The 25,516-nt window shown below is 42.5% G+C and overlaps 1 protein-coding gene and 1 pseudogene across 7 annotated transcripts in view; both read left to right on the top strand.

The window, feature by feature from the left end:
- Fggy (FGGY carbohydrate kinase domain containing) overlaps window positions 1-25,516 on the top strand; it is a 407,006-nt gene that overhangs the window by 312,878 nt on the left and 68,612 nt on the right. For all 7 annotated transcript variants that reach the window (XM_040757148.1, XM_040757147.1, XM_040757146.1 and 4 more), the window contains 3 exons: window positions 4,117-4,191; window positions 10,585-10,705; window positions 16,193-16,287. In XM_040757148.1, the coding sequence (XP_040613082.1) occupies window positions 4,117-4,191; window positions 10,585-10,705; window positions 16,193-16,287 (291 nt within the window). The remainder of the gene's footprint in view (window positions 1-4,116; window positions 4,192-10,584; window positions 10,706-16,192; window positions 16,288-25,516) is intronic.
- Window positions 17,657-17,751, top strand: LOC121144244 (annotated as a pseudogene).

The following is a 25,516-nucleotide window of genomic DNA, read 5'->3' as shown; positions in this document are numbered from 1 at the left end:
GGTTCTCCATAGCAACCACCAACCTTTATCCACCCCCCTTCACATCCGAGCGTGACTATATAACATCAAAGGAAGTGCTTTATTTCTGTATCACGGGGGTGGGGAGGTGTTAAACCTTTAATATAATTATAAAGAAAGTAAGTGAACATTTATTAGTAGTTGAAAAAGAAAATGAACCCTTTTAAGTTTTTCTTGTATATATAGCTGGCACTATAAGAGCTAAAGGAGTATCTAGCTTTTACAGACCCAGTATAACATACCAGTAAATAAGGGAAATTTCAGATGCAATCTCCTCTAGTCTTCAAAAATACTAAGGGTTATTACAGCCCTGTCCTGCAGATGAAAAAGTGAATTGCAGAGGTGCTACAATTCACACATGGCTATACACCGAGTCAGAAGAAATCTGGAAATGTAAACCCAGATATCCTTCTATAATTCTTACCATCTTTCTATTCATGTACACTGAATTTATAGGAAAAAGAAACACATTTATATAGTACTTTGTGTCTATAAACTAGGAAGTTCACTGATCCACTATAGTTGTTGGCATGTTTTTGAACATCATATGCAACTTTAAGTAAGAAAAGTAAGTACTTTTCTCTTATAGTTCCCCTTTTAAACAAGAGTCAAAAGAAATAAAATGTGCATACCATCACAAGTCTCCCATGGGGCTTCCCCATGCACTTGACTGTCTCATCCCATGCAAAATAAGCACATACATATTTATAAACACACTCTTTCCACTCATGCTCCTTTCAGCTTCCTCTTATCAAAAGGGCCAGACAGCCTTCAACTGAATCATACAGCTCATTTGGCCTGTCCAGGTTTTGAAGCACTAACAAATCTACACACACCTCCAGGGCATCTCTGGCATTCCTTGGAACTCACATTTCACAACCATTCCCTTAAAGACTTCTTCATCCTCCTGAGTGGTCCACATGGCAGACATTTCATAGAAAGCCCCATCACAGACTGATTTTGCCTGGCCAGGACTGAGATCCCTAGTATTTGACAGAATGAAATGGATTTACTGGCCCCTCTGAGGTCTCTGTGTGCTCATCAGGTGAGATGTCAAGGAAGTAATGCCTCAGATCACAGTGTCTCTTTGCTTCAGGGAGAATTGTGTCTCACAGAGTCTCACTGCAGCAACAGTCCTGGTATTAATATGAAGGAATGCTGGAGGGGGCTCTGGGGTTGTGTTTGCTGCCTCTCTTTAGATGTATCATACCTCCTGTTTAACACTCCATCCAATAAACCTCTTCTACAACTCCTTCCCAAGAAGGATGCTGTCTCTCTGACTGATGGCCATGCTTTGCTTTAGAGAAGAATTATATTGCTCTTTTTTTTCTTTTTCTTTTTCTTTTTCCTTTTTTTTCTGCAGCTACTGTCAAGCTTCCAGAGTTAAATTTTGGTGCCATTGATTAATCTGTCTTAGTTTCTAGAAGAAAAGTGTCTCTTTTCTCGGGAAGCACTAGAAATTTACAGAAAGGATGATGAAATCTTTTTGCTCAAACACTAATGATTTTTGAAGGTTCTTATGTGTATTTACTAGATATTAAATAATAAACACAAGTATGTCATAGTCTTTTATGCCTTCAGGACTTTAGTGACTGAGAAAGATGTCAGAACCAGCCACATTAGTCATATTATAATATAAAACACTAGATTGCCCAGTGAATATAGATAAGGAAATGCCTCTGACACACAAAATGGACCCCCAAATATCACAAATTATCTGGATTTGTTCTTTTAAACCTACCTGTGAGTCTGCTGTGCAGATGATCATGACCTGATCCACCTTCTATTGCTGTCCAGGAGGCAACCTACTGACCTGGCTCCAGAAGGGGCCGCAGCAGCTGCCCTACTAGATGAGGAGCAGGGGTGAGCAAGTGAGCACATGACCATAACCCAGGCTTCTGTGTGCTGTGCTGTAGACAGCTCACCCTGTGTGTTCACTGGACGGGGCTTGGGGGCAAGGCTGGCATCTATTTCATCCTGCCAGATGGGATGGCTTGTCTTTATTCACACAAGGTGAGCTCCAGGAACCTGCTTTTACCCCAGTCTCATGAGAAACACTCCTAGGATAAGGAAAGGCAAGAGTAGGGATGCAGGGAACATCGGTAAGTTATTCAACATGGATTTTTTACTTCCTCTTTCTTGAGGCTACAGAATAAAGTTCCTCTCATCCCTGTGAGTATTTAAGAAGACAAGCAGTAAATGTCCCGCTGTTGTTCTACAGTGAGCAGATATTAGGAAAAAGAATGGTGTTTGGAAGAAGCAAAGGACCTTTGAGTTGCCATGATTGGTTTGGAAAGAGGGTCCCAGAATTCCTTTCTGGTCTGTACTTTAACCTTTCAATATTCCTGTGTGTTGAAGTCAAATAGATAGTTCTTACCTGATGGCCCTGATATCAGCCAGGAATAAGCCAACAGTTTACATGGATGATTCAGGACAGCAGGAGCATGTCCTGTGTCATGAGGAAAGCAAGAGTAGATAGATACTAGAGGGACGAGCAGGGGCTATACCGGAAAAGTGTATATGTACAAACTGCATTCCTTCTCTAGTGCCAAGGCAACAAGGACAAGTTGGCCAGACTTTTTTGTTTATTTGGTAGTGTTCTGGGTGGGGAGGATGCTGGTATGGTATATATGTATTTATGTATGCATACATGTATGTTTGCTTTGAGACAGAATTTCACTGTGTAGTACCAGTTATACTGAATTCCCTAGATAGTTTAAGCTAACCTTGAGTTAAGTCTTATGCTTCAGTTTCCCTTACTGGTGCTAGGCTTTGAAGGGGAGTAACATGACCGGGTTTGCACATAATAATCATACTAGCTCTACTGTAGAGAAAAATTAGAAATGGGCTCTTTCAGTGAGCAGGAAGAACAGGTTCATGGCCTAAATTAAGGAAGTGAATAGCAGAGAAGGCAAAAGCAGGTAGACTTTAAAAGGCTTTGGGAGATGAAATGAAAGAGAAAGGACGGAAGAGAGCTCTCCTAGTGGTGCCTTTGCCCTGCAATAGAATGTCGTGGTTAGTGGTTAGAGAAGGAATCTGGAGATTAATCATATAAGGCTGGAAAGGAAGGCCAAGGGTACTTGGCAAACTACTCACCTCAGTGTTAATGTGGACTACATATTCATACCTGCTGTAGCTCTATTGCTCACACCATGCAGCCCATATTGCATAAATTAATTTTATAGTGTGAAAATTTACAGTGAAGCTCAATGAGAGGATTCATTGGATAAGGACACTCGCTGCCCAGTCTGATGACCTGGATTAGGTCCTCAGGACCCAACATAACCAAAGAAGAAAACCAAAATGTTGTCCTGAGACTCACATAATGCACAAACACACATGCGCACGGAGAGCTCCCTTTCCCTTTTATCTTCACTGAACAAAGGTATTGATGTCCATAGACTTGAGCAATGTATCAGCCTGTGCCCTCTCTAGAGATTCCATAAGAACACTGGCACAGAGAGGTGCGAATGGGAGGCTGTGAAAGAGCTGACTGCACCCACATCCAGCATACCTTCACCTCTGGAGTCTCACAGAAACTGACCTGCTTACATGGTTCTCATTGATTTTAATGGGATTCCCTTGCAACCCATAGATCCGAAATTATCCCTCAGTAGGTATGACATCTGTAGGAGACATATTATTTACACCAAATAACCCTTGGGTGCTGTTACACTAAGTTTTGACAGAAGCTGAATCCATGGTCTTCTTATGGTCAAATGACAATGGTTCACATTTTTTACTTCTTATAACCCACAGGAGATATTTATTTATAACATTTTAATCACATTTAATTTTGTATTAAACAATAAAATATAATATTACAAGAGATTTTATTCATTTATTTTTAAATTTTTTTGGATTGGTTTAATCCAAGGACAAAGAATTTTTTGGTGTAGGGGAAGAATATTTTTCCCCAAGTTTGAAATTTAAATAATTTAGTAAGCATTCCACATTCAGCTCACAAGAAAGGGATTTGCATATGAAATTGTTGCAGCCAGAAAGTACGTCTGAACAGGCTCACAGTTTGTGGGAGTTATCTCTGTCCACGGCAGCTGCTTTTGGTCCCTCATTCTTCTCTTTTCTTCTTTCCTATAGGTCACTGGATTGACACTGTCTCAGGACCTTGATGATCTTGCCATCCTCTACCTGGCCACTGTTCAAGCCATTGCTGTAAGACATTTTAATGACATTTCAAAAAAACTAGGTGATATCAATATATTCTGACCCACAGATCTCTGAGATGCACTGTAATGCTTTTGTGGCAGTTTCTTAATCAGAAGAGCGCTTGCCACAAAGAGATATTTGCCTGTCCAGACAGTGATGATGACAAGGGTTCTCACCTGCCTTTATGAGAGACTCGCTGAAGTGAAAGCCAAAGGAATGCCTTTGAGCATCATGCTTGTCATTTGCCTGTGGTCTTTGAAATTCAGTACAAGCAAAGACGCAGACTCCAAGTACACATGCCATTGGAAAACTGCTGTTAAGAACGTTTGCTTTAACACACTACATAATATTGTTCACTTTACAAAAGAATTCATTATAAGGTTCATTTAAATAGTAAGCCTTCTTAGAAACTTTGGGTTTGGGGTAGTTATGGGTGGCTAAAATGATTAAGGAAAGAAGGGAGAATTTAATCTGAAGTGTAAGAGGCTCTTAAAGTGAGTTCCAAGGTGAAAGCTAAACCCTAGAAGCTCAGACTTTGCCAAAGGAATTTTCTTGTGTAGCAGTGCTCCACTGGTGGACTGCCAGAGATTCTAAACCCTGAAATAATACTAAAGTCAGCACATGTGTCTGTACTAGAAAGTGCATTTGCAGAAGTGGGTCATGACTTTCAGCATCTTAGAGAAGGTCTATACCCCACAAAACCTCAGAAAGGAAAACTCAGCTTACTAAATTGTGATTTATAATTTGTTATTCATTAAACCAATGTTCATTATTATGTATGTATGTATGTATGTCTATGTATGACACATTGGAGTACCAGGAAAAGGCATTGTACTTAGGAGCTATAGTGAAAGGTAGTTGTAAGCAGCCAAATGTGGGTATTGGGAATTGAACTCACATATTTTATTTTTTATTAATTATTATTATCATGACTTGTATTGGTGCTAGGGACTTAACCCCAAGCTTTATTATCTGAGCCAAGCACCCTAAATCTGAGATAAGATAAATATTTTTGGTTTGCTTGTTACTGCTGAATAGACATACATGATATTCACTAATTATCTTCTCCTAACACCTGTTTGTATAATCTTACTATTTTTAATATACAGATGCAGATTCATCCATATGACCAACAGAAGTACTTTATTAGTGCTCATACTTATCCACGGGCCATGTGTGTCTTGAGAACAGAGGTTCCCTAGTCGCCACAGTATTATCTCTTCTGCAGAGTCATTGCAGAGACATATGGAACCTGCCCATTCAGCCACACAGCTCCTGTAGACTGTAGACCAGACTCTTTCTCCCTTAAGCAACTTCCCTCTTGACTTAATACCTTGACCAGTTCAGGGAAACCAATCAAACTGCTTTCTACATGGAAACTATGAGCAAACAAGCAAAAGAAGCAGGCAAAAACCCCATCTGACATCTGTCAAAATGGAGAAGGTGAATAGAACATGAAAACTGAAGCATGTCAATCATTTGGAAAGACATTTAGTACTCATGCTTTGAAATGAAGAAGATTGTCATGATACTACTAATTTGGAATATAATTTGGAACTATTTGATACACACACACACACACACATACACACACACACACACACACACACACACCCTCACACACAAATAATGCTCTGTATTAAATGTAAAGTATTTAATCATATATTGATAATATGTTCCTCAGTCCATTGACTTGAATCCCAAGCCTTAGTACAGAAAACTAACTTGCTCATTGCAATGTAGTTCATATATACCAGAGCAGTGTAGAGAGCCCACAGTTTATAAAATAAAACTTAAGATGTATTGAGGTTATTTTAACGTTTGACTTATGAATACAGTTGACTCCATAACTTCTATTGAAATGATCAGTCCTGGAAAACTAGAGATGCAGAATGCTCACACCTTGTGAGCAAATGCTGAGAGGTAGACATGAAAGATAAACCTAAACAGGAGAGGTCAAGGGCATGACCCCCGTAGTGGTAAGATCTTCAACCCTTCAGGGGACTTGCAACTCTGTGCCAGACACCAGAGTGCTTTGACAGTCCAGACCTTAAGACTGCAGCCCTGTGAGCCAAGGGACTTGTCTTTACATTTGATGAGGGCAGGCTGTTTGCCAGGGTCTCCCAGCTAGCACACTCTAGTTGGAATGGGACCCTGTGTCCATCTCAACCCCAGTTCCTGCTCTCTCCACTTTGTCATGGTGTGTTTGTCTTTGATCTTTTCATAAACGTTGCATGAGTGAAATAAGGTTGCAGGCATTCCCAGAGCAGCTTTTACTTAACACATATCAGAAAACATCATTCAGTTGGCTTGGAATTTTTTTTTCACAGGCTACTTTTCCTGGTAAGAACATTGCAGCAGGAAGCCCAGGAATGCAAAAGATTAAACTTAATAATGCATGCAGGAGAGGAGGGCAAAAGAGCCAGCTATGTTTTCTCAAGTAACACACATTTGGGAAATCAATCTTACACTTAATGAGCCATGCATACATTTAAAACGATCCTATTTTTTCTATCTATTGTCTTAATGGCCTTTATAATTCCATGCAGGGAAGACATTTTAAGACAGATTTCCTGATAAAGCTTTCTTGTAGAGTCAATTAAATTTGGGAGGGGTCCCATCTGTTGAAAAAGTATCTGAGTGTGCTGATTTCCTAGGCAAAAAATGTGCATTTTAATGAAGCATTTTGATAACAGATATTTTCCCATAATGTTCAGCTTGGGAAAAAATTGTTTCCTTCCTCCTGAATATTGCCTTAGCACCTATTTGTTATTGCTAAATGAAACAGTTTCCTCTATATTAATATCCATGATTGACACTCTGTAGCAATGGAGTGAATTTAAAGAGAGAAAAGTTAGCTAGACTATGGGAAACCCCTCCATGCAGTAAAATTCTCTCTTGCTTGGCTTCTTTGAAAAACCTGTCAGCCACTTGGTTCCTCCACAGCTTGTCTGTCTGTAGTTCTCTTTTCAGAATAGACCCTTAAAAAGTACTATTTGCATTTGAAGTCTCTTGATTTGCATTTGCTTCTGTGTCCCCTTGGAATCGCCTAATTTTAATTTGAATTTCTCCATGAAAACATTTTTTCCAGAAAGGTGAGCACAGAAGCATTTTCCACACAAAGCCCTTTGGTAGACATTTCAAGAGGGAGGGTCTTCACACAGTGGAGTCTGGGACACTAAAGGGAAGGTCCCTGCAAAGAGCTGCCAGCCTGGGGAATGGGAGACAGGCTGTCACAGCTCTGAAGGGAGTGCCTCTTGTTCAGGTCCTTACTTTCCTTTCCCAGCAATGTGCTTTGCAGTGACCTCAGTTATAGACTGTTAGTCACATGGTCCAAGTGGGGTTAACCATGTTCAGGTTTCTAGTTTGTCTTAAAATTACAGATGACATTGACATGCCCAGCAGAACGCCTAGTGAGCCTCGTAGCCAGAACTCTTTTGTAAGTGCTTCGGTGTGACTGCAGCTGTGAGCTTGTAAGGGAAATGCTACGGTGCCAGGCTATGTCTCAGGCCATACCTTTTTTTTTTTCAGGTTACCATTTTTAACAAGCCACATTCAACCGAATGAATATGGTATTATTTGTCCTATTAGTAGATGAGAATGGAGCCTTAGGTTGGGTGGGAGAAAGAGGTGAACTGCCTGTCAGATTAAGGTTTCTTAAGGTCAAAGCTCATGCTTTCATCTGTGTAGATCCCAATCTTTAGAACAGATCACAGTGGCCTAGAACTGCCAGGCCTCCGACGATCCATGATGGACTTATGAGCATCCATTGACCTCTGGAAGTTACTCATAGTCCCGTTTTGTGACATTGTTTTCTGAGGTTCAAGTCCCCCAAAATCTAAAGGAGGAGCAGCTAGAGAGAATCTCCAATGCCTAGTAGGCAAGGAGTCACCTTGTATGCTACAACATGTTTCATTTTTCAAACACAGTACAACCATAGATACTTTTTGAAGGCCCAAGTTTTACTGAATCCATATTTTCACCAGATTCGTGAGCAATGTCCACAAACAGTTAAGACCTCTGTGTCCTTTGTTCCCGATGCCACAGTGCTTCATTATTTGCTGTAAACCAGTGGGGATGTTATACCCTGAGGCCCCAGATCACTCTCTGAAACCTCCCTCCTTTTTAGGGACTCTCATGGCCAGGGAAGCCATCCCTGTAGGGACCCTTATCAAGGGAAACTTCATTTACCTAGACTCCACCCCCAGAACCTGGAAACAGGGAAGTATGCTGTCTATTTCCCAAACCTTGTTTCTTACCTGGGCCAAACTTCTAATTCCTCTTGCCCCCTGTATACCAACTTCTCAATAACACATGTTTACTAGAAACTATAATGATGTCTCAGTACCTCTTTTGCAGCTTCACCATTCATTGAGACACTTTGGCCTTCCATATCTTAGCCCTGCCCCCCTCCCTGCATCTACCAGCAACTCACACCCATCCTCATACCTACAGTGTTGCCATCTACCAAAACCCCTTTCTCTAAACATTCAGAGATCTCTTTGTCCACTGAAAATATTCTCTTCCTTGTTTTTCTTCAGAGCCACTTCTTAACATTACCTCATGTCTTCCTTCTTAATGCCATATCAAAGTTTAACTTAAAAACAAAATCCATATCCCTAAATAAAGTAGGAAATTTGAGATTCTAGTTTTTGGTTATCAAAAAATATGGTTACAGCTATTTAAATAATAGCCAAACCCAAACTGCAAATTATATATTAAGATTCACCATAATGGCCCTAACGTTGTATGCTCTCCTCAAACCATAGCAGATCTACTGAGTAAAAAGTAAACTCAGCAAGGTGGGAATTGGGGTAAGTGATGTGGGAAGTCCTTCTGTGTATATGTCAATAAAGCACTGTTGGCCAATAGGGAAGCAAGATAGGTAGGACCAAGAGTCTAGGAGGATTCTTGGAAATGTAGTAAAGAGAGTAATCGCCATGTGATCCCCTGAGAGCAACAGGTGCTTAGGAGTGCGTCCTCAAAAAGATAAGTTCTTATAATAAAATATATATTAGTAATTATTGGTTAATAATCAAGTCAGAGCTAGCTGATAAGAAACCAACCAAACGGCCAACAACTTCATAATTAGTATAGTGTCTTGTGTGTGTTATTTTGGGGGCTAATAGTGATGGGACCCGGGCAGGGATCCCACAACAGGTAAGTCATTTCAAGAATAAATTGGGACAGAAGGCTTGAGTAAATCTCTGAGCCAACAATAATGTGTGCCCTTCATGTCATCCCAGCTCACTAACGACTGGCTTGGAGTAGATGCTGGTCCAGAGGCCTCATTATTAGAACGTAATTACCTGGTTTCAGGAGCTAATGAAGGCAGTTTTAATAAAGGCATCTTTTGCATATTTTCCTAGTTATGTTGCCTGAGTTTTTGTTGTTGTTGTTGTTGTTTGTTGGTTTTGTTAGTGTGTGTGTGCGCGCGACTTTCCTAATGAAAGTATCTTTAATTCCAGTGTGATGAAGGAAGACCTTCCCGTGTGTCAGTGAGTGATCATTTCAGAGCAGCACTGCAATGAGCCCATTGCTAGCATTTCATAAAGGGCCTGGGCCACAATTGACTTTCATCAGCTGTTTGAATGAACTGCGCTAGAAAGGGCCCTGATTCATAAGGCTCGGGGAGCATTGCAGCAGGCAGGGTAGAAAGCTTATAAGAACCAAAGAATCAGGGAGTTTGCTATTAGGCCTTGTCTCCTTAGGAATGTTAGAGGGTAATGACTGACTGCCCAAATGTAAGATAAACAAGGACAACAATGGGCGTACCAAAGTGGATAAGGAAAGCCCATAAGGCCTCAAACCTACACAAAGAACTACAGACAACTAAGGAATTCTAGGAGCAGGAGGAATAGTCCTATCGAGGGAAGAGCGCATCAACTTGCTATTCAACATCAAATGCTCAGCCCTGAAAACAAATACACACACACACACACACACACACACACACACACACACACACACACACACACACACCCTTACATATGTGCATGTAACAATTAATGAAAAAGAGACTATGAATTTGAAACGGAGCAAGAGGGGTATATCAGAAAGTTTGAAAGGAGAAACGATGTAATTATACTATAATCTCAAAAGAAAAGAATTAAAATGAAATAAAAAGTAAAGAAATGAGCTGGGATAACACCTCAGTGTTGGATTACTCCTGAAAGAAGCAAATGGTGACTGCAGGGGTTTGGAGTCAGGCAGGCCGAGGGTAGAATTCCCTGTATGAATCAGCTGTGGGACCACAATTGGCATGACCTCCAAGGCTCAATTCTCTAGGATGGGCACACAGAGCTCCAGGCTCCAAGCCAAGCCCATGGCAAATGCGCTCGTTCCTGATCACTTGCTCTCACTACCATCCTAATGTTTTCTTCTGCTTTCTCCTTTAAGTTTGGGACTCGTTTCATCATTGAGGCCATGCAGGCAGCAGGCCACTCTCTCAGTACCCTCTTCCTATGTGGAGGCCTGAGCAAGAACCCCCTTTTCGTGCAGATGCATGCTGACATTACTGGTAAGCATTACGGGGCGGGAGTGGGGCCGATGCCATCTTTGGGATGCCAGCAAATGGGTGTGGCAGATTAAAGGAAGGCTGCAGATAGGGGGTCCAGTGATGGTGACTCAAGCTGTATAGTCTGTCTCCTCGTGATGGGGAAAATGACTCTCAGGTACGTCCATTACTGAACAGGACACCAAGACTGGCAAGGACAGATCTTAATTTGAGCATCTAGCCATCTATTTTGAGTACTTCTGAACCAAGGCTTGTGATGAATATTGAAGATACAGAAATGGATAAAACATGACCTTGGCACTGCAGAGCTCAAGGTCTCCCCAGAAAGGCAAACAGCTGACAGACACAATAAATGCAGTGTGATAAGAGCTCTGAGTGAGAAAAGCATAGTGGGCACTTCGCTCAGTTTTGGACTATGCAGTTCAGGGCAAGGAATTAGACTATCTAAGAAAAAAGAAAGCAGACCCCATCCCACATACTGTGGATAAGGTCTAGCTGTAGACTTAGCTTGTAATCCCAAGGGGCTCCAGATGCTGAGATTCCTTCTTAGAGCCTAAGAATCGAGGTTCTGATCATAAAGACATGCACTGTGTATCTTGGATGGGCATGAAGGTTGGGGGATAGTGGCAGACTGGCACCTGAGGAGATCCTGGGGTTCCAGGAAAGGCTCTCTGTGAGGACCCCTGCCAGTGGCACAAACCTTGACCTAGACTCCTCTCTGTGATCCAGTACCCTCAGCATTCTTCATCTTCTTCCCAAGTGTCCCCTGGGGACTAGTACCTGCGCCAGTACCCATTGCTGGGTACCACGTATGAGGTACCAAGTGTAAGCATAGAATAAAGGGAGGGAAATAGGGGAGCATGGATGCTGTCCGCAGTCTCAACTCCTGCTTGAGATGAGCTCACATTACCCTGGCCTCCATTCTTCATGACTCCACCCACTGTGTTTCTTACATAGCAAGCAGATTGGTGTCTGGGCTCAAACTGTCTCATCAGATCTCATTTCCTGCTCCAGGTCACGTAGATTTCTACACATGTGATCTTTATCCAAATGACAGCCTCAATGGATAGCTGCACATCAGATAGATGAAATCAAATAGAAAACCTATTCCTGAATTATTGAAGAGTAGACAGAGGCACAAGTCAGCATGTAGTATTATGGGTAATCTAGAATGCTGGAAAGCATGGGCTTTGCTCCCCTTAGCCAAGTGTCTAGCGTGTTGGTAGGAATCATACTTCAATCGTTTAATTCTCCCTAACTGCTGATATTAGACTGCAATGCAGTCAGACAAACAGAGGACAGGGGAGTAAGTTCAATTGACTTCCCTAATCAGGCAGTCAGGTAGAAACAGGACCAGATTGTGATCCTCTGTTGACCTGGATTTCTGGAACTTCCATTTGTTACTCTTTGATGATGCCTGCCCTCTTCCAAGGTCTGACCATGAAGAGTGAAGTAGAGAGAAACAAAAGCCAGATTAGCTGGATGGTTCAGATGAGATACAGTCCTGAAATCTGCTGTGATGTCCCACTCTTCAGCCTTCAGTTAGCCAAAGCTACTTCCCACCTGGATGGAGGCAGGAGGCTAGAAGCCAGCTTTAGTTCAGGGAATGGGAAAAAGGGCACTTGAGCAGATGTGACCTGGGCACAGCCTGGGCACTAAAGCCCCAGCCTTTGTGAAAATGGGTCATCCTCCAGTCATGTGTCCCTGCTAGTCAAAAGCCAGGAAAAGCCACTTTGCCACAAGCTCTGCATTGGAAACTGCTGTTCTCCAGGCTGCTGAATGGAAGGCTGTTAATAGTTGTTTGGGTTCAGATTGCAATTGGACCCTTTGTCTCTAACTACTGGCCAGTTACAGTTGTGGACAAAGAGACCTTTTCTTTGCCTGAAATTCCTCTACTCATGAGTGACAAAGGATGGCAAAGTGCATCTGCCTTCAAATGCTTTGGCTTCTGCTAAACTCATTAATGCATCCGATAAAATAGCTCACATTCCAGGCAAAGCCTCCCTCTTCCTGCCTTCACCCAGGGCTCAGAGAAAGGGAAGCATTTGAGTCTGTCCAGTAAGAGAAGCCGGTGGAAAGGTGAGACCCTTGGTATCTTTAAGCACCGGAATTGCTGTTTTCCTTGTACAGAACAACTTAGAACAAAGCACAAGCATGGCATGAAAATTTCAGACACATGGGTGAGAAAATGCGGAGCAGAGTAGTGGAAAGAGCTACAAGCCAGCTGTCTGACCTGGGGGAAGTCACTTTACTTATGGGAGCTTGGGGTCGCTCTTCTGCACAACAAGCAATGTTATCACCCCCCTCATGTAGATCATAGTGAGGAATGGTTGCTCGGGAGTTTGAATCCCAGGTTCATGCTTTGCTCCCAGTGAGTAATCCCAGCCTGTTGCTTTAATTCTTCCCTACAGGTAGTCCCATGCCCAAAAGGAGAAGACATGGTGGAGAAAAGGAGAGTTTAAAACTTTACAATCAATGTTGTCCAGGTTAGGGAAAGCTGGCTTCATGTAGGCAGGGAGTATGGACTGTACCAGCTCAGGAAATGACATGGACCCTAGCCATTGACTTAACTGTGGTTTCCAAAACTGTCTGCATGTACCAAGTAACTGTAGGTCTTCCTGCAGGCTTGGGACTAAGTGGTCTGTCTTCTAAACTGTACTTTTATTTAGTCCTGGCAGTTTCTCTAGGGTTTCCTTCTTCCTGTCTCACTATTCGTTCATTCATTTCTTCCACTCATAAGCACTCTCTGGGCACCCAAGCTGTCAAGTACTGAACTTGGCTTCAGAACACAAAGAACAAGATGGCTTCAAGAGGTCCATTACCCGTCAGGAAAATGTCTATAGTCTTCTGACCAATGCATAGAAGGGAAGAATGCAGACCCAGAGGTCAGAGGTGACAGGGCCAGGCAGGGAGGGGAATCTTGGTCAACTTGAATAAAGATTTTATTTACAAGGTACATAAAACTTAGGAAACCTGGGAAAGCCCTTCAGCTTCTAACCTATTTCAATTCTCTGGGCTTAGGGGTGAAGATCCAACCTGAGAGAGGAGCTGAGTCTAGATTTAGCCAGAGGGCGCTTTCCAAATGAGGAACGGGAGGCATGGAAAGGTTAAATAACCTGTGTAAAATTGCACAACTGTGTCAGCAAGGAAGCCAGAATTCACACTCTGGCAGTCCGGCTCCAAAACATGCTGAACTATAACCTGAGAGCTAATGAGGGATTCCCTGGGCAGGGGGGAGGGTCCTACCTGACTCTACTGTCTAGGGAAGCAGCCCGAGACTCCTTTGTTTCCACTCAGAAATAGAGAAGTTGTGGGTCTGTTGCAGAGGAGCTGAAGATAAATATTGCTTAGAAGGCTATATTCTAAAAACGTTCCAGGTCAGTAGGAGGCCTGGGTGGCAGCAGATCCACACAGACATGTATATGCTTTCTGCTTGAGCTCTGTGCTGCGTGGCCTGGTGTCAGTCCTTACCCTCAGACTCGCTGATAAGACCTGCTCTTTTCTTTTGCCAGAGATCTATCCTCCAGCTCCCACGAAATCCATTCTGAACCCTTACTTGCCCTCAGGGTTGAGTCTAACAGTAGCAGCCACCGTGTCTCCAGGGCTGCACACAGATCAGGAAATAAGTGAGCTCCATCTGAGTGCTCTGTCGCCGACCCACACCGTGCACCCATGCAGCGCAGTAAGCCCTCTTGCCATTTGACACCTGAGGTAACTGGGGATGAAAAGGTTAAAGAGATTATGAAGGACCCCCAGAGGAAAGGAAGCAGGGAAGCAGCCAGGCCTGAGCTTCTCCCAGAGCTGTCACTCCACCAGATGGCTTTAGTGGCACAGCCAGAGACAGGCCCTGTTCTGATTCCTCAAGTCCTCAGAGCTGTCAGCAGGAGTCTGTTTCCTGGGTGTCTATAAGCCTGACCTCAGGAGGCAGGTAAGTCAACAAGTGTGCCTCCCCAGGAGAGGCAGGAAGAGAGCTGCAGCCTTTGTCTACAGGAAACTTTCTGCCATAGAACTTGCTTCTGTGACATTTACTGTCATATCTTGACTAGGAAATCAAGAGTCACCCTATGAAGGGAGATGGAATTTTGTTTTAGCTTTTGTTTTTCAAGGCAGGGTTTCTCTGTGTAACAACCCTGGCTGTCCAGGCTGGCCTCAAACTCACAGTGCCTGCCTCGGCCTCCCAAGTGCTGGGATTAAAGGTGTTCACCACCTCTGCCCAATGGCAGATGGCATTCTAATGCCGTCTTTCAGATAAGGAAGCTGAGGTTCAGAGAGGTGGGACCCTAACGTAGAATCCCACTGTGAAGTCAGTGAAGATGCTGATGTGTAATCATCTTAAGATCCAGAACCGTGGTTCCACATGGACCTTCAGCCTTGGGGCCTTGTCCTATAGGTGGCTTCCTTTTGCTCTGCTTACCTTCAAATGCCTGTTTCAGTCTCATGTCTGCTGTGTCAGCCACTGGCCCAGAGTCCCATTCTGCCATCATTTAGTTACCATGATCTGGGTTCTGCTCTCAAGGTCAGGACATGGTGGTAACCAGAATGTCCAAAGGTTCTCAACCTGTGGGTCATGACCCCTTTGACAACCCTCTATCTCCAAAAATGTTCACATTATGATTCATAACAGAAGCGAAATTACAGTTATGAAGTGGCAATGAAATAATTTTATGGTGGGGGGTCACACAACATGAGGAACCTTATTAAAGGTTCGCAGCGTTGAAAGGGTTAAGAACCACTGGCCTAGACTTTTGTGGTGTTCAGTTTAACAGCACAAGGAATAAGACAACCTAAGCAAGTAAAACTCATGGCAGGGTAGTCAAGGGGGGAAATCTAGGAGCAAGTGAGGAGTACTAAAGATGTCTCAACATTTTGAATGCGATGCCCAAGGAAAACTCAGGTTGCATTTGCACCATGGAGAAGAGGCGGTTATGTGAGCATCTGGAAGGGCCCTGAAACCTACTCAAGAATCAAGGGAGGTAGGTCCATGTGGTGGGTAGGTAAAGAGAGGCTAGAAACTAGTAGAGGGTCATGTCAGACTGTCTAAGGACTGTGACTTACTCTGGGAAATAGGAAGCCCTGGAGATGAGTCCCTGTGATTTAGAGAACCAGCCCTTCCATGGCCTATATCTGTCACTGCATCTGAAACTTGAATAACAGGGCACAGCCTGATTCATTCCAACCTCTACCAGGCCCAGCAAAGCAAGTAATAGAGTAGAACCTTAGCCCCGGATAATGTCAAATAGAGCTACCAGAAGCCAGAGACGTGGGTGCCAAGGTCTCACAAGTATTGGATACCAGGAGGCTCTTGGCTAGTGCACCAGTAGGCACAAGGCAGAGAAATCCCCTGGAACACAATATCCCAAGACACTGAGGACTTCAGGAGGTAAAAGTATTGCTGCTTTGACATTGGATGTTTTGCCTCGAGGTGCTTGCTGGCTCCCCACAGCCCTGGCTCTGCTCACTAACCAAGGTGTGTGACTTTGTCTTGTGCAGGCATGCCTGTGGTCCTGTCACAAGAGGTGGAGTCTGTCCTCGTGGGTGCTGCTGTTCTGGGTGCATGTGCCTCTGGGGACTTCACATCTGTGCAGGTATGTTAGAATCCATGGGTGGCTGTGGTCCCTCCCCTGTCTGAGGCTGTCTGTGCTCTTCACAGAAGTTTACAGCTTGCAAAACACACACAGGATATAATTAAGAAATGATAGGTTACAGCCAGAGAATCCCAGGTACTGGCAGCCTCTGACGTAGTTACCGCTGCCTTCCTTTGGCTTCATCTCTGTTTGCATGAATTATTTGGGTTTTCTCTTCTCTTGTAAAAAAAAGCTCCTCAATTATTTAGCCTTAGCTTCCCCATAGCCATTTTTCTTTGATCAAGTGAACCAGGTAATGTTCGATTGGTTTTCTCATGTGTACATCAGAGTTTTATTTGCTAGTTTGGGCTACATCACTTTCCAAATATTTTCGATGCCTCTATCAACAAGAAACACAAAAGAAAGTGTTGTTTAAGAAAAAAAGAATTAAAAGTAAAAATAAGGGACAAAATATAGGACGCCAGAAACAAAATTTGGTAGTTGTGATTGAGTATATGATTTTGCTCTGAGCTTTCTGGCAGTCAAGACAAAAAAAAAAAAGAATGCATGATAAATTGCATAATTCTCATTTTCAAAAAGAGGAAACACACTAGTTTCCAGTAAGAGACAAGCTTTTCCTGCTGTGAAATTACAAAAGACATTGTACACACTGAAAGTTGTACTAGTAAAAGGATACAAAATCCTCAACAATGAGTATGCAGTAGAGGCTACAGTGACAGTTCGACTATGTGAGCTCAAATCCTGGCCTTCCTACATACTTGCTCCAGGAACTCAGCCATCTACTCTGTAACTGCACTTTCCTAGCTCTGACAGTGACTGGTGGCTGGCTTGTGCGTCCTTCCTATGTTTCTGTTGAGCTTATCTAGTCCTCGCCACAGCTCTTGTATCCCATTTTATAAATGAAGAAGTTAAGCAATCTTCTCTTCTCTTGCATCCTTTTTTCCCTGTGAGGCCTGATGCTTGGATCTTTTGTAGTTATCTTGGGCTGACGAGGTTCGTGACCAAATAGACACTGGAGAAGGCACCCTTGATTGCTGAGCCAATCCTGGGAGCAAAGCACTAGCTCTTGACCAAACATGAAACAGCTAGAAAGTGCTGGAAGCAAGTCAGACCTCCAGGTAGCAGCTGAGAATCAGAGAGATTAATGACTTGTCCACATGTCCCAAAGCTAAGAATCAGGGTATTTTACCAGTACCCCAATAATTAGAAATCAAATTGTTGTGACTGTCTTGTGTGGCAGGTACTGTGCTAGGTTCTTTAGTATAGCTTTCCTAATGCTTATAAAGAAGCATTAGAAAAATCATGGCCCATAAGAGAGACCCAGAAACTTGCAAGAGTGCACCATTAGAAACTTCCAGAGAATTCTCATGCTCCCTTTGGCAGCGCATATACTACAATTGGAGCGATACAGAGAAGATTATCATGGCCTCTGTGCAGAAACCTCCAGAGACAGAATCCCATTTCCAGTGTCCACATTGTCTGCTTTTCATTCAGGGGAAGGTGGCACATGACACCTTGTGTAACAGTGACTGTGAAACATCTCTCCTAAGGAAACGTCTCTGCTCATGGACCCATGTACATAAATAGAAGCCTTTAAACACAGATGCCATTACTGAATTGTCCATATCTTCTGGGTTTCCTAGTCCTCTCAAAAATGGGTTGAAAATACAGACACTGTCATCAGAAAGGGAGCCTCTGGCTAAGAAAGGCCTGAGCTCTGACCTGCCATTGTTTTTCTAACCAAATCTGTGTTGTCCTAAGGTCTGGGCTTGCTCGGCCATACTCATTGTCATCTGTCATCTTCAGTGCTTACTTCTTTTTAAAAATGTGTTAAGAATGGAGTTGGATATGTGGCTTGATGGTTAAAAGCACTCTACTGCTCTTCCAGGGGATCTGGGTTTAACTTCCAGCACATTCCATGACTCATAACCATCTGTGACTCTAATACTAGGGAGCCCACTGCCCTCTATGGTTTCTGAAATTACCAGCACACACAGTTGGGGTATATGCATACACCTCGGCACCCACACATACACGCAAAGCAAAAATTAATTAGTCAATAAAAAGTAACATGTGAGAGTAATTGCCATTGGTATGACTGACTACAGAGATAAAGAGCCTATTAAAAAAAACCTTTAAAGTCTTTATAAGAAGCATTGTTGGGATGATATGTCTGGAGCTGCTTTGGAAATTGGGGACCAGCTTTGACTCTGCAAGATGAACTGAAATGGACCTTATTCCTGTCTGTGGTTTATACTTTTCAGCATAAACTTCAACACAAACTTTCTTAAAACTTCCAAGATCCTAGCTTGTTCCTCACAGTGCCTAAGAAAGCTGAGTGCTTCCTGCCAGCTACTCAGTTCCTGGAGCAGTTATGGTTAGTGGATCTTATCTAGATAAGCCGAGTCTGGTAGACACTGCCAGAGTCATCTCCTTCCGATAAAGGAAAGGCTAAAAACATGAATGCAAAAGACATGGATTGGAAAGTTAGAGAAGGGGCTGATATGTGCCTAGGGAGAAGGTGTCCAAATTTCCGGAGCCTGTGAATGATGTCATCAGTGGGTAGAGCTTGTGCCTTCCTTTTCCAATACCAATGGATGAAAGTGGAGCCAAAGCAATGGTTTTAATCAAAGCTATTGCAAATGCCTACACACCACAAGCCTGAGAGGGTGTTGTCAGCTGGAAGAAAAGAACAATGGGTGGACTTTCCTGGAGAGGTGTTAGAGAGAGTGGCTGAGTCCAAGTTCCATTGCTGTTGCAAATAATGATACACATAGACAATTCTTCCCTCATACCCTGGTCTTTTCCCAGTCTTAGTCTCAGCCTCCTTCTCTGACCCTTTCCTACCCTTCTCCAACTCTTCTCACTATTCTCTTTTTAAAAGAGAGACCCAAGAATGGACGACAAACAGTGACCTGATGAGTAGTCCTTCAGGAAGCCTTCTAGACCAGCTCCACCAGAGACTGTGTATTCTTCAGGACAGTTATGTCATCTGTGTGTCTGCAGTTTAATGCTGTTCAATCAGGACACAGGTATACTGTTCTTGGGGTCACAGTCCAGATGTTGAGCTGTGTCAAGGGACAGTAGTAGGGAGTCTTCATCCTCTGTTTTTTGTTTGTTTGGTTGGTTGGTTTTGTTTTTTTTTTTTTTGGTTTTAGGAGACAGGGCTTCTCTGTATTGTTTTGGAGGTTGTCGGTCCAGCCTGGCCTCGAACTCACAGAGATCCACCTGCCTCTGCCTCCCGAGTGCTGGGATTAAAGGCGTGTGCCACCACCGCCCGGCTCATCCTCTTATTTTTAATGTGTGAAATCTGCATGGTCTTGGCCTATGGCTTTGCCAGTTAATCCCCCCCCATCCTCAGTGTTACTACACTACAAAATGATCCCCTCTGCTTCCAAATGACACGATACACGTCATTTGAAATTAAGAGCAGAATGTAATAATATGAAAATAAAAGAAAAGTCCAAGAAATCACCAGTCTGTTTACATTTTTCTTAGCACACATGGAGATAAAATAAGAAGCTAGTTTCAGGAAGTTGTGAGGGAAAAACAATGGATTGGTAGAGACAGACATAAAGTGCCTTTCCACCCACTGCTTCATCCAGGCCTCCCACAGAGGTCATTAACCGTTTATAATTTTTTTATCTTAGGAAGCAAGTTTGCTCCACAAGCTTTTATTCCAGCAATGATATTTTTCTTGAATGGCCCTCCCTCCCCTGCTTAGCTCCCTAAAGGCGTGGATTGAAGATCCCAAGGCAAACTCAGGCACTGGAGGCAGTGACAAGTGCCCAACAAGCACCCTAGTCATTGGAAAGGGAGTGCTGGCATGAGGAAAACGACCCAGGGGGCCGGGAGCTTCTCTTCAGCTGACCCATCACTTGAGGAGTGCCCCTGTCAGCCACTGACTGCACTTAACTGCCCCTAGCTTCCACTAGACTCCTGCTTCTCCCAAACTAACACTTGCTTGCACACGGCAGTTTCTCGCGCCTTCTATAGTGCGTGCCCACAGAACATACCACCTTGATGAGGACAGCAGTCCACCCCTAGGTTAGTCTTCACAAACGGTCCACCTTATTTGCTCAAGCTACCCCTTCCATTCTTTGCATAATATTTGCCTCATTTAGAGCCACATATTTCATGAACTGTGATGCACTTCAAAGCCTTTGGTTGTATATACAACATAGCTCCTGTTTTGGTTTTGTGGGGGGGCAGTCGGCATCAATTTGCTGTGTTTTGAGTTCAGTTTACTTTTATATAACCATATACACCAGTTTTTCAGCTTGTAAAGTGAAGTTATCCCTCAACTTCTGGAGGTTGGGGAAGTCTGAGGACAAAGATGTTTAGAAGTTTGATTCCAACTGTTTTCTTGCTGCTGCCTTCAGTCTTAGTTTGCTTGCCACAATGCCACTCTGCCAACCTTTTCCTGAAATACAACTAATACTCCAAGCCCCTTGTTGAAGCATTAGAAAATTTAATAGAGACAGGAGAGAAATATAAAAAGGACTGATCCTATTACTCTAAAACTACTTTAGCCATTCTAATTAATTAATATCCTACTCACTATTCTTTTTTGCTAATAATTGAAATCATTTTAATTATGAAGTATGGTCACACAATAAATACTGTTTCATAGTCTCTTTTCCCCAACCAAGAACATATAGTAAGCCTTTTAATTTAGTGAACCATTTCTTCTGATTGTATACCTTGCTACCCTATAGTATATACCATACTTACTTCTCCTGACTTCAGCTGTGCTGGCTATTTTAGAGAATGCTACAGTTAACATCACTGTAGCTACATTTGTGTTCATAGTCTAAATTATTTCCATAAAATAGATTATGAAGGTATACAGAGGTTCAGTCAAAATCTCTGCTTAATTTTTAGGATCTTTTATACACAGTAACCATTTTATACACTCACCAATAGTATCTGAAAATGCAAGGTTCATGTTTCTTGTGAGTTAAAGCTCCATTTATCTTACATGCTGAAGCGTCTTATAATCCAATTCATTTCACATCTGGCCCTGATGGCAGTGTGTTTATTAGACGTTTGCTCTTTTCTGCTTAAATATGTGTGTCTGGAGAAATGAGATGCCGGGTTCTAATTTAAATACATTCAGATTTCAGATTAAGTTTTCTTAGTATGTATTCTGCCCAATATGCCAGTACCCATAAAATTTGACAAAAAAACTTTAGAATGATAGTTAACAGTTTCAAGAAAGATGAATTTGAGAATGTGATGTTGGTCCTAACACATGTTAAACTTATTGCCACAGGTAATTAACAATACCTTCTTATGTTTGTACTAGCATCGCTCCCTCCTTAAGGAACACAAACGAATTTGGGATCTGATTAATTATCTGTTTCTTGGTTTCAATCCAGCTTGGTGTAAAAGTCAAAATATTTATCTCAAAATTAGAATTCTATTTTTAAGAATAAAAGACATGTAACATCTGATTCTCCTACCCCTCTGTTACTTTCCATCTGTTCTTAGTATCATTGGAACAACCTAGCAGGTGTTAATAGGGCCTACTGTATGGACGAATACTCTGCAGTATTCATACTCTGAAGAAACTGTATAACCTCATTGGCACAGTGACCCTCAACCCATCTCCTGGAAAGGACATGGAAAGGCTTAGCTGCCTTTCACAGGCAGTTCAGTGCCTGGGAAATCACTACTTGATCTGATGCCAGACATAGAAATTACAGCAGAAGTTTGCTGTTCAGTCACCTTGTCGTGCTGATGAGTGTTGTCATGCTCTATGTATTTGTTTTAGATCATGATCTACCTGTTGACTTTTTATGGAGATGGATATAAAACACGCCAAGGCCCTTACATAAAAGGTAGTTTTAGCACAGTGGGTCTAATGAGGGCTGGAGAGATGGCTCAAGCAGTTAAGAACACTAGTTATTCTTGCAAAGAAACCAGGTGGATTCCCAGCGCCAACATGATGTCTCACATGATAACTGCAGTTTAAGGGGTCTAATGTCCTCCTCTAGTCTTCATAGGAACCGGGAAGGCACATGGTGAAATAAAAGTGAAAAAAAAGAGAGAGATTCATCTAATGAGTATATTCTTCCAGAGCATCCCTGTTTCCCTGCAATTTTCATTAAGAAAATTTTAGAAGCCAGGTGGTGGTGGTGCACGCCTTTAATCCCAGCACTCAGGAGGCAGAGTTGGGCTAATCTCTGTGAGTTCAAGGCCAGCCTGGTCTACAGAGCTAGTTCCAGGACAGGCTCCAAAGCTACACAGAGAAACCCTATCTCAAAAAATCAAAAATATTTTTTTAAGAATCAAGTTTTCATAAAATTAACCATGACCAAGTTTCCAGTAGGTCCTAAAAAACATAGGAGGATTAGTGTTGCATTAGTAAAATAAAGTTTACCTCATTCTTTTAACTTGGTTTGGTTTGAGGCAATATTTGATACTGGTACAACCTTTTCTCTCTATCTTATACACACACATGCTTATATATTTGCATTTTATCAAATGTATGATTGCAGATGAAATATATAATATTGTGGAAATAAATGCTTATGAATATAATCTTTCGCACTATCATATATAGCATAGCTTTCCATAATGTCCTTGCTTGAACAAACCTTGTTTGAATAATGTCCTTGTTCAATAAGTTAGGGTATTTTTCTTTTATATTAACTAGTATAATTCATAAATAGCAAATTCATGCTGTATAGTTTAACTGTCACCACAGTAACTTAGGTTGTGCTATCTGAGATCAGAAAAGACAAGGGCTTTAAAAAAATAAATGATAAATGGAGAAGAGTCCTTAGTGTATACATGCATGGACATGTCTGCACACACATGCACACACCACAAATGTACACAGGGACAGACACCCATATGTGTGCACATGCACACACATGTATGCATGTACACACGCATATCCCATATATCACCCCCACTGGAGAAAGGCTTGATTCAGACTCATGTAACATGTAGTCTCACTAAAATTTATGAGACAGTTCGGATTGCAGCCTTAAGAATTGTGCAGAATAAAACCTGTCTTTACCATTGCTTGCTGTGGGTCTTTGATACTCTACAGTGAACCACTGAGAAAGTATCATTAATTCAGAAACATGAATGATGTACCCTTTTTCGAATGTGTTTGAAATGAGCTTTAGTATTTACATTTTAACACTGTTCTACAAGTTGTATCAAGGAGATTTTCTACACCATCATCATAAGAATTTTACTGATGGAAAAAGAGTGCCAGAGATGCTAGGAGACAAGTCGACCCTAAAAGTAATGGAGCCAGAGGCTAAGTCCTAAAATAAATCAGGCATGGTGACTATCCTAGAACTAAGCCTGGTTCCTTTTGTTTAAAACCTGATTATCAAATTAGGTGGTCAGAAATTAGAATTTACATGTACATGGAAATGTCATTGTCTTAATCGAGATCTCATAGATAAAACAGAGTGGACTTTCATTTTAGAATACTTTTAGAGAGTTTGAGAGAGGGACTATTTATAAAATTTATGGTGGTAAGGTCAGTTATTGGAAGCCAGAACAAAAGATGGTGTAGAAGCTGCCCGATTGCAATGACCCTAGAAGGGAAGAACTGTGCTGTTCACCTCCCTCCTCTTGGCTGGACTGAGTCAGAAGACAAGAGAGCACCTTGGTGTACTGTGTGTCTGTCACCCGTTGTAGGAGCAGAGCAGGGTGCTGAAGGCCTGCAGGAACGTATGAAGATGTCCAACATGGTCTTACAGACCAGGATACTCAGTCTGCTGTGTGTGGCTGAATGCTGGATGGTGTTTTAGATCCCTGTTTAGGAAGCTGTGTCAGACGTGAATCAGTATGTCACCAACTACACTGTTTGATTTGGCTGACATTTTATTCATACCAAGTTCTCAATGAAGGAATCAGTGGGTTGATGTATGTTATGAGGCAAGTTATGTATGCCATGAACATGGGCCATTTGAGGAGAACCTATCTAGTCTCCTAGCTCTGCAGATAATGAGAAGCCTTCTGGCAAAGGTACTGAAGACTTCCATGTCCACTCATTTTTGTCTCCCTGCTGTATGATCTGCTAAAAAGAATAAATCTAATGTTTTTATTTGCGTGCTTTGAATCGGGTACTGTGCTGTGGCACTTTAGATGCGTTTTCGTTCTTGAAATATGTTATTCACCTGCTCTTACAGGTGACTCTCAAGTTTAGAAACATGAGTGACGAGTCCCTGCTCTGCTCTCACAGGTAGTCAGGGGCAGAACCAGCATTCTAGCCCAGATCTGACAGGGGAGTCGATGTCCTTCACTGTGCTTAGGCTGCCCAAGGTCCATAATTATTTCCAATATTAACACCAAGGAAACAGAGTGGAACTGTAGGGGAATTTCCGTGAGTGACAGCCATGACTGTGTTCCTTGCTTCGGGGAACAACTGAGGACTGGTTCCTCAAACAGTAACACCCCAACTCATAAGAAACCAGGACCATTTATAAGCCTTTCTCAGCCCTGCCAGCCAGGTGGGAAAGAAATTGAATTTGTTTCAAAGTGACTGCTGCCTGTTTCCATGGTCAACCCAGGAGGCAGGGAAGGACCTATGGAGAAAGAATTCATGAGAGGGATATACATCCTTGGAAATGTCATTAATTGGTTGAGTAAGACAAAACAGGGAAATAAAATATCTGCTCTTTACTAAGTAAAGGCATCTTCCTCCCTTAGCTCATTAAAAATTAAAAGCACTCTTGGCTTAAGTAGGGCAAATTAGTAATTAAGTGCTACATAATCAACCTGGATAAACATAATGCTGAAGGAGAAGCCAAATTAATCACTCCACTGGTTTGTTTTTGGCCCATTAATGCACCTTTTCCCCCGTGTCCTTCCTGTGGTGCCAGGATGCGTGTTCTGCTCCTCCACAGCGGGAGGAAGAGTGGGCTGTGACAGCTGGGCTGACAGATGACAGTGGAGCGGATCTGGAGAAGGTGTGCGTGAATGCGGGTCTGTATTCAAAGTGTGCAGCTAAGACTTGTGTTTCAGCCGTTAAAGAGCCATCCTCTGGCGAGCTGACATGTGACATAAAAGCCTAGATGGTGGGAGGGTGAATGAAGTGAGGCCTATTTGGTGCACAACACTTCCCAGGCTAACCAGGAAAGGGAGTAGGTGTGCGCAGACACAGTAAGGAAAAGCCATAATTGAAGAAACAGTGAAGACTATTTGTTTGCCCCAAATCTTGGCTCTGCCATTCATTGTGGGTAAGTTACTGAATTTC

This window comes from Mesocricetus auratus, unplaced genomic scaffold (assembly GCF_017639785.1).
Source record: "Mesocricetus auratus isolate SY011 unplaced genomic scaffold, BCM_Maur_2.0 Super-Scaffold_100014, whole genome shotgun sequence".
In the NCBI taxonomy this organism is placed as follows: domain Eukaryota; kingdom Metazoa; phylum Chordata; class Mammalia; order Rodentia; family Cricetidae; genus Mesocricetus; species Mesocricetus auratus.
Note: the sequence above shows the minus strand (reverse complement) of the source record. Positions and strands in the feature narration are given on the sequence as shown.